The 9,022-nt window shown below is 41.5% G+C and overlaps 3 protein-coding genes across 3 annotated transcripts; all 3 read left to right on the forward strand.

Annotated features, from left to right (window-relative positions):
- Positions 1-4,408: 4,408 nt before the first annotated feature.
- LOC147430040 (uncharacterized) lies at positions 4,409-6,059 on the forward strand. Its single transcript, XM_086495091.1, has 2 exons — positions 4,409-5,314; positions 5,391-6,059. Exons 1-2 carry the CDS (start codon positions 4,409-4,411, stop codon positions 6,057-6,059), a joined length of 1,575 nt encoding a protein of 524 aa, XP_086351217.1.
- An 81-nt stretch (positions 6,060-6,140) lies between these two features.
- On the forward strand, positions 6,141-6,569 carry LOC147430041 (uncharacterized). Its single transcript, XM_086495092.1, has one exon. The coding sequence runs from the start codon at positions 6,141-6,143 to the stop codon at positions 6,567-6,569; it is 429 nt and encodes a 142-aa protein (XP_086351218.1).
- Positions 6,570-6,663: 94 nt separating this feature from the next.
- Positions 6,664-7,158, forward strand: LOC147430042 (uncharacterized). Its single transcript, XM_086495093.1, has one exon. The coding sequence runs from the start codon at positions 6,664-6,666 to the stop codon at positions 7,156-7,158; it is 495 nt and encodes a 164-aa protein (XP_086351219.1).
- The last annotated feature ends 1,864 nt before the right edge of the window (positions 7,159-9,022 follow it).

Below are 9,022 nucleotides of genomic sequence, written 5' to 3' on the forward strand. Positions count from 1 at the left end.
CTCCCAAAGCTAGAAAAAACCTAGGTTTAATGTAATCCCACTTACAAATTTTGGTATTTATAACCTTTAAATTTTAAATTTGAACTTGAGAAAACCTACAACCTGTAGAGAAATTTAGTGTAAAAACCTTGAATTCTAGCATTGCCTTGGTCGACATGTATGCCAAATGCCATGCACTTCATAAAGCATAAAAGATGCTTTCAATGAGCTTAATCTATTGGATGTTGTCTCTTGGAGTGCACTCATTGTGGGATATGCCTGCACATGAGTGGAGAGAGAGAGAGAGAGAGAGAGAGAGAGAGAGAGAGAGAGAGAGAGAGATGGAGCTAATGGACAAGAAGCATTAGGTGGGGCAGCTGCTCTCTTGGCCCTAACCAAGTTAGGCATATCCCACAATCAGTGCATTCCAAGAGACGACATCCTACACAGGAAGATTCTCAAGCACTTTTTGTGCTTTCCGAAATGCACAACATTTGGCATGAGAGAGAGAGAGAGACTTTGTGTGTGTGTGTGTGCGGGAGCCCGCTCGGTTTCACATTATGCCCATAGGAAAGTCAACAACCTTTTGCTATGGCCATAGGATGCACACAGGCTTTGGCTATTGCTCTCTCTACGGCCACCTTGCGCCATAGAGAGGGAGGTATAGGGAGGTGGATAGGGGAAAATAGAGAGAGAGAAAAACATGTATAACCCGGTGCTAAATATATATCTTATTCTTACAGTAATGGAGCACGTGCTTACCTCTGGAGGAGATTCTTCGGAGGTGATATTTTCTACCCTCAGAGAGAGACCCAGGCAACAATTTACGAAATGCCAAGCGTGTTGCCCGAGGTGGGGATGGACCTGCAAAGAAGCAAATTGTAGATGGACTAGGTATCATCCACACAGTATGCTCCAAAATTCAAGCCTCATGTGAGAGAGCGGAGGCATCACAGGTTTCCTATAAAGAGAGCATTCACTGGTTGAGCCATTCACAATATGAGCAAGGAGTTTGTCTTCATCATCTAGAGGAGCGGATGCTGCTACATATCAATGGTATTTTGCAGCAGCAAAGCTCAGTGCAAGGACAAATTTCTCGCATAGAAAGCAACCAGGCAAAAATCATGAGTCTCTTGGAGAGGTCCCTTATTGACAAGGATAGCATGGATCTCAAAAGCATTGTGCCTGAATTATGAAGCACTAGCAACAAATTGACCGTCGTAGCAGTACAACATACTACAGGTGTCTCTGAAGTTAGATCTATCTCAAACAAGCTCCGTTCCATCCAGTTCAAAGCACCGGGCAATCCTTGCAAGAAGTGAAATTATGTAATCAATAGTAATACTCACTTCTTTCTCATTTATAGGCTTAGCGGATCTATATTTTTGGTGGCTTTGGGGATATTGACTACATTTTGGGGGAGGCTTATGTATGTAGTGGATACCAATTTGCTCACAGACTCTTGGTTGTCTTCTTTGATACTACATTCTCAGAGGATCTCCAAAATACATACTCACTTCTTTCCCATTTTAGGCTTAGCGGATCTATATTTTGGTGGCTTTGGGGATATTGACTACATTTTTGGTGGAGGCTTATTTATGTAGTGGATACCAATTTGCTCACGACTCTTGGTTGTCTTCTTGGATACTACATTCTCAGAGGATCTCCATAATTGTAGTATTTTTGTTGCCACTGTGTCTTTTGAGTCACACCTCCCGTTCCCTGCCCCCCCTCGCCCTCTCTCTCTCTCTCTCTCTCTCTCTCTCTCTCTCTTAAGTTATGTTGCGGTGAATCTCTCTCTCTCCCTCTCTCCCTCTCTCTCTCTCTCTCAAGTTATGTTGCAGTGAATCTCTCTCTCCCTCCCTCTCTCTCTCTCTCTCTCTCTCTCTCTCTCACACACACACACACACAACACACACACACACACACACACACACACACACACACACACACAAAGTATTCTAGGTGTGTGCAATGTCTGACTTCTTTCTAGGTATGACAAATGTGAAGCACTTCATAAAGCACAAAAAGTGGGAGAGAGCTTCCTATATAGGATGTCGTCTCTTTGAATGCATTGATTGCTACATTCTCAGAGGATCTCCATAATTGTAGTATTTTTGTTGCCACTGTGTCTTTTGAGTCACCCTCCCGTTCCCCGCCCCCCCTCGCCCTCTCTCTCTCTCTCTCTCTCTCTCTCTCTCTCACACACACCACACACACACACACACACACAAAGTATTCTAGGTGTGTGCAATGTCTGGCTTCTTTCTAGGTATGACAAATGTGAAGCACTTCATAAAGCACAAAAAGTGGGAGAGAGCTTCCTACATAGGATGCCGTCTCTTTGAATGCATTGATTGCCAGATATGCCCAATTTGGGTAGGGTCAAGAAGCTCTGGGCTATTTTTGGCAGATGCAAAGCGAGAGTGTCTCTCCCAATGCAATCACATGCACACCATTGCCGATGTGGTATTTGCTTTTGATTGAGTAAATGGAATGTAAACAACAGTTCAAGCCTCAATGCAACTCTACCAACTCAAATGGGGACCTGTCACCATGGTAACTCTTCATAATGAAGCACCTCGGGGATGCACCTTTGAATCCGTCTTGATGTGGGTTGCCAATGGCCAATAATCGGTTGACCAATAATGGGTTAACTTGGCACATCTGCATTGACTGCGAGAATCTGGATGACGTGCAGATTGGCGCATTGTAACCGCAGTGGAAAATTGCCGACTGAAACTCAGGCCTTAACCTGTCACCATGGTAACTCTTCATAATGAAGCACCTCGGGGCTGATTTGGATGCACCTTTGAATCCGTCTTGATGTGGGTTGCCAATGGCCAATAACGGGTCGACCAATAATGGGTTAACTTGGCACATCTGCATCGACTGCGAGATTCTGGTTGACGTGCAAACTGGCGCTTTGTAACCGCAATGGAAATTTGCTGGCTGAAACCCAGGCCTTAATCGACAATCGTCAATGGGCTAATCTGATGGACTCGCTCCCTCAGTTATATCCTTAGTAGTAGTTAGATGAGATATAGAGAGATAGATATAGAAGTATATACACATTTACCATGTGGGTTGGCAAGCCTCCTCTCACTGACTCCCTCAAAGAAAGATAGACATAGTTGGGAAATCATTTCTTCTCCATACTCTCTTCTTTATTCTCTAGATACTAACCTGTATATATTTGTGAGTACTTATAAGAGTTCTTTTTTGGACAGATGGCTATTGGTCCAAAGGTGTTGTCTCCTAGACATGCAAGACGTAGTAGGATATGTCAAGCCTCTCGAGCTACGCGACGTGCAGCAGTGTGAGATAGAGTTTGACGTTCTCTAGGTGAGATTGATGTGCCTCGCTTGGAAGATTGCCAGCATTTGATAAATGTGAATCGATGCAATGAATTTCCTCAGGGAAGGATTGCGATGGATATAGATAACGAGTCAATTCTCTCGCAAAGTTATGTAGGGATTGAAGTGGAAGACAATTTGGAAGCCAATAATGGAGATGTTCCTGAGGAGCCTGTAATTGTCTCCAGAGAGGGAGATTACTCCAAAGTTGAGACACTTTGTCTATCTATCACCTACTTATATTCTGAGACGACTTCCTTGATGAATATCTCTATGTTGTCTCTTTCTCATGAAAAGTGTATTCTTCACAACATAGGCAACTTGGATTTTGCATGTTCCTTTTGTGGTGCCTTAGCTTTAAGTGAACCTCCTTTAGAATTAAGGGAATTGATGCACGGGGGTAATACTAGAAGTAGAAAATTCTTGAAACATATCAGAGCATACAATAGTGTGTTGGCATTTGCTTCTTTGGGAGCTCATATAGATGAATCTCTCTACCAAAGAAAAAGAATCTATACCTTCAAGGTGCATGGATCTATTTATCATAATATTGGTCCATTGATGCTAGAAAAGCGATCAGGTCAAATCCCTTGCTTTGCTCAGTTGTATTTTTTTGACACTGAGAATGAGTTGCAAAACAAGATGAGTCATGTTTCTAAACTCAAACCAGATTTTTTGGAAAGCTTGCAATCGATGATGCATCGAGTAAATCCGTATGTTCAAGATTTTAGGGGGTTTGCGACAATGGTCCAAACTTCCAATATTCCGGAGATTAGGATGGTCATTACTGAGAAGTGTACAAATGGCTTGCAATATGTTGCTCCAACAAGTGTGGAAGTTGCTGCAATCATGCCTGGTCAGGGTGAAGAGAGCAACATTGGCCATTGTGATATTGTGTTGAATCTTTTGGGTGGTGGTCTAAAAAGAATCTCAAATTGCCATAGGTCATACATGCCTCTATTATATGTGTTTCTATTTCCAAATGGTGAAGAAGGTTGGAATCCTTACATACCCCAAGTGAACACAGCGGAAGTAGAGAGCGAGTAAATGGAACTACAAAGTATATTTTTACAATGGATTTCTACAAGTATAGATTGCAAATTAGAGATGACACGACACAATGTCTTTTACGTGGTGGTAGGCTACTGCAACAATATATTGTTGATGCATATAGTTGTATGGAGGAGTTGAGGCTTTTGTGGGTTTGTAATCATCAAAGTGAACTTCACAGTGAGGTGTATCAAGGCTTGACAGATATGGTTGGAGCAAGAGATGGAACAAGGGATGATAGAGAACTGTTATTGGGTGCTAATGTTGGAAGAAGGGTTGTATTGCCTTCTTCGTATGTTGGTGGCCCTCGCTATATGCACCAGCTGTACAAGGATGCCATGGCAATTGTATGCAAGGGAGGAAAACTTGATCTCTTTATTACATTCACATGCAATCCTGGATGGAAGGAGATACAGGATGCATTACTGCCCGGACAGACATCCAATGATCGTCCTGATCTTACCGCCCATGTTTTCTACCATAAGTTCAAGGATTTGATGGGCTTGGTGATTAAGAGAGCTATTTTTGGTAAGGTCATTGGACACATTTCTGTGATTGAGTTCCAAAAGAGAGGCCTTCCTCATGCTCACATTCTATTGATACTTGCATCTGAGCATAAGCCAACAGAGACATTGCATTATGATAAGATTGTGTGTGCGGAGCTTCCTGATAAAGTAATGTTTCCACAATTGTATGATGTTATCAGTCGGTATAATGTGCATGGCCCGTGTGGAAACTTGAATAAGAATTCTCCATGTATGAAAGATGGAAAGTGCACGTTTAAATATCCTCGAAGCTTCAGTGGATCAACTACTGTGGCTAGGGATGGATACCCAACATACATGAGGAGGGATGATGGAAATTACACTGTTCGTAATAAAGTGCAAATGAGTAATAAATGGATTGTACAATCCATTTTTGTCAATAAGGTACAATGCACATATCAATGTGGAGGTTTTCTCCACTATATCTGCTGTGAAATATCTCTACAAGAATGTGTATAAGGGACATGACAGGGCCACTGTTGTTCTACAAGATAGTGAAGGGCTTCTAAATGAAGTTACAAACTATCTTAATGCTCGATATGTATCAACATCTGAGGCTATCTGGTGTATACTTGGGTTTCACATGCATCAAGAGAAACGTGACATACAACGGCTCCAAGTTCACTTGCCTCATCAAAATCAAGTCATCTTCAGCGACGACAGAGCGACTGTACAGAGTGTGGTGGAGGGAGAGGTTAGCAAAAAGACAACGCTCACTGAGTGGTTTGTTACAAATCAGCAATATCTAGAGGCCAACGATTTGTTGTTTATAGACTTCCCAACAAAGTGGGTTTGGAAGCCAACAAGTAGAACATGGACTCAAAGACAGATTGGTGACATGATTGGAAGGATGTACCACATTGTTCCCAATGCCGGAGATTTGTACTATTTGCGTATGTTACTCAACATGTGCAAAGGATGTAAGTCTTTTGAGGATATTAGAACCTTCAATGGACAACTATATGACACATTTAAAGAAACATGTAATGCACGAGGATTACTACAAGTTGGTGATGAATGGTTTCTTTGTTTGGAAGAAGCTTCTTTTCAACAAACAGGGCAACAATTGTGCCTACTGTTTGTAGTCATTTTGGTTTTTTTTAATCCAATACATCCTGGTGCATTGTGAAATTTCTTCTATAAGGAGCTTTCTGAGGACCATGTATATCATATGAGGGTTTGCACAAATGATGCAAACATCTGTGAACACATGGCTCAAAACCAAGCTTTGTCAAACTTAGAGACAATGCTTCAACACTATGGAAAGAGGCTCTCGGATTATTTTGGAATGCCCCAGGTGGATCACACACTCCAAATTATGAGTGAGCATGGAGTGCTTGTTGAAGAGTTCATGTATAACAGAGAGGAACAAAGAGTATTGTATGCTCGAATGGAATCATCTTTCAATGTTGGGCAAAGGGAAGCTTACAATCAGGTTTTACAAGCAGCTGGCATGAGCAGAGGGACTATTTTTTTCTTGGATGGGCCAGGTGGAATGGGAAAGACTTATCTCTACAATGCATTTCTCTCTCGGATACGTGGAGAGTCCAAAGTTGCTTTGGCATGTGCATCGTCCGGGATTGCAGCACAACTTCTTGACAATGGAAGGACTACACACTCTAGATTCAAGATCCCTTGATATAACTTTTGAGTCCACATGTAACACTAAAGTAAACAGCCAGCTTGCTGAGCTGTTGTGAATGAGTTCACTGATCATATGGGATGAAGCCCCCATGGCTCATAGACACGCTTTTGAGGCTCTTGATAAGACACTAAGAGATGTCATGAAAAATGACATGTTGTTGGGTGGAAAGGTTCTCCTCCTTGGTGGTGATTTCAGAAAGATATTACCTGTTGTGCGTAAAGGGGGAAGAGAAGACATTGTTAATGCATCTTTGTGCCACTCATACATTTGGCAACGTACAGAAATCATGCATCTAACACAAAATATACGAGTGGTCAATTGTTTTAGTAATGTTATTGAAAGAGAGTTTGTGCAATGGACACTTGATATTGGTAATGGCCATGTTTGTGATGGGGACATACTTGATAATGTGGCTTTGCCAGCCTGCATGATGCTACCACAAAATAATTTTCACGCATTGGTTGCTTGCATATATAGAGACCTTGAAACACAGACTTGCCATGCAACCTTTTTCAAGGATAGAGAAATTTTGGCTCCACGGAACAAGGAGGTGGATGCTATAAACAATTTGGGCTTGCAGTAATTTCCTGGTACTTATAAGGAATATGTCAGTGCAGACTTAGTGTGTGAATCAAATTGTGATAGCATTTTATTCACAAGTGAGTTTGTAAATAGTTTAGATCTTGGGGGAGGTTTTCCACCGCATGTTTTACAATTGAAACCGAATGCTCCAGTTATGTTGCTTCGCAATTTGGATCCAAGAAGTGGTCTTTGTAATGGGACACGCTTGATTTGTAAGCAATTCCACGGCAAAGTGATTGAAGCACAAATCATTACAGGGTCACATGCAGGAAATGCAGTGTTCATTCCAAGGATTGATTTTCTCATGGGATCTAGAGAAGGTCTCCCTTTTGATTTGAGACGCCGCCAATTTCCCCTACGTTGTGCTTTTGGGATGACAATCAACAAGGCGCAAGGCCAAACATTGAGAGTTCTTAGATTGTATCTCCCAACACCTGTTTTCACCCATGGTCAACTGTATGTGCCAATGTCTCGCGTGAGATCCTCTTCTGCCATCAAGGTTGTGGTTGGTGATAGTCACTTAACAAGCGTTAGTAGACATGGAGATCAAAGATCATACACTTCTAACATTTCTACAAAGAGGTGTTTCAATTGAGCTGCCCCCTGCCACTTCCTTGCCATGGGGTTTAACGTGGTTGGATATGTTTCATCCAATAAAAAAGCACGGTGACTCTCGCAACTATAATCTTAGTATATCTTCTTATGAAACATGGTGTAGCCTCAAGCAAGGTATATTCGCTGAAACAATTGACTAAGGTTTATTAGTGCTGAGAGATTTATGATTCATGTGCTTTTTGATGAATTTCTAATCCTTTATGTATATGTATATGTATATGTATATGTATATGTATATGTATATGTATGAATGAACATGGATCCTAACACCTCTATGACTTACACACTAGGGAGACGACCTCGACACGTCCGAGGTAAAATATTGTATATGTGTGTTTGTGACATTTCGATACTGTAAAGAATTTAAATCTCACAGTCAACAATTATGTATTAGATCCACCATTATGGAGGGGTCCAATCACAATCATACAGGTGATTCATCTACTCGAGGACTTGGATGTAGCAAGGTAACAATGTTGTTGTTGATATAGTAAAGTAATAGTAAATGTGTATCAAAATATCTATCTATATTAATAGCTTTTTGTTTGGCTATAGATCACAATATTACCCAGAATTCTTGATGGTGGGTATATATCATGCTTCATATGATCCGAGCTTGCTGTGCTACATTCGAGTTGCTATTCAGAGAGGATTCAGAGCACGTGTCACCATTGCAGAGTTAGGCAGAATCCATCCAATTAATGCTATGTTTGCTCAGAATCTTAGTCTCGGTGCTTGGTTCCTATGTGTTTTTGTGTTAGGATCTCTTCCTCCAGTGATTGGTAGATGTGTTTTACATCGTGGGCCATGGGTGGTTCGATACCACAGCAGGGCATGTCGTAGGCTACGCTTTTGAGCTATAAATCTTAAGTCTCTACGCATGTTATATTTTTGACATGGGAACTATCACTTACTCTATATATGTTAGTGCAAAGTTAGTTTGAAAAACATGTTGTGATGACTTTTGCAAAGATTCAAATGTTGTCCATCTTACATACACTACCTCTCTCTCTCTCTCTCTCTCTCTCTCTCTCTCTCTTTGTTGTTCATGTATTGGGCTCTCTCTCTTTCTCTAGCTAGAGAGAGAGACAAAGCTCTCTCTCTCCTTTCCTCTCTCTCTCTCTCTTTGTTGTTCATGTATTGGGCTCTCTCTCTTTCTCTAGCTAGAGAGAGAGACAAAGCTCTCTCTCTCTCCTTTCCTCTCTCTCTCTCTCTCTCTTGATGAGAGAGAGAGAGAGAGAGAGAGAGAG

The sequence above is a fragment of the Adiantum capillus-veneris genome, chromosome 22 (assembly GCF_014529385.1).
Source record: "Adiantum capillus-veneris isolate H3 chromosome 22, ASM1452938v2, whole genome shotgun sequence".
NCBI lineage: Eukaryota > Viridiplantae > Streptophyta > Polypodiopsida > Polypodiales > Pteridaceae > Adiantum > Adiantum capillus-veneris.

What these genes read in the sequence shown, in the direction of transcription:
- LOC147430042 (XM_086495093.1), top strand. Translation starts at nt 6,664, where the DNA reads ATGGCTCATAGACACGCTTTTGAGGCTCTTGATAAGACACTAAGAGAT.
- LOC147430040 (XM_086495091.1), top strand. Translation starts at nt 4,409, where the DNA reads ATGGATTTCTACAAGTATAGATTGCAAATTAGAGATGACACGACACAA. An exon ending in AATCCATTTTTGTCAATAAG is followed by an intron (nt 5,315 to 5,390) that starts GTACAATGCACA and finishes AATGTGTATAAG; the next exon opens with GGACATGACAGGGCCACTGT.
- LOC147430041 (XM_086495092.1), top strand. Translation starts at nt 6,141, where the DNA reads ATGGCTCAAAACCAAGCTTTGTCAAACTTAGAGACAATGCTTCAACAC.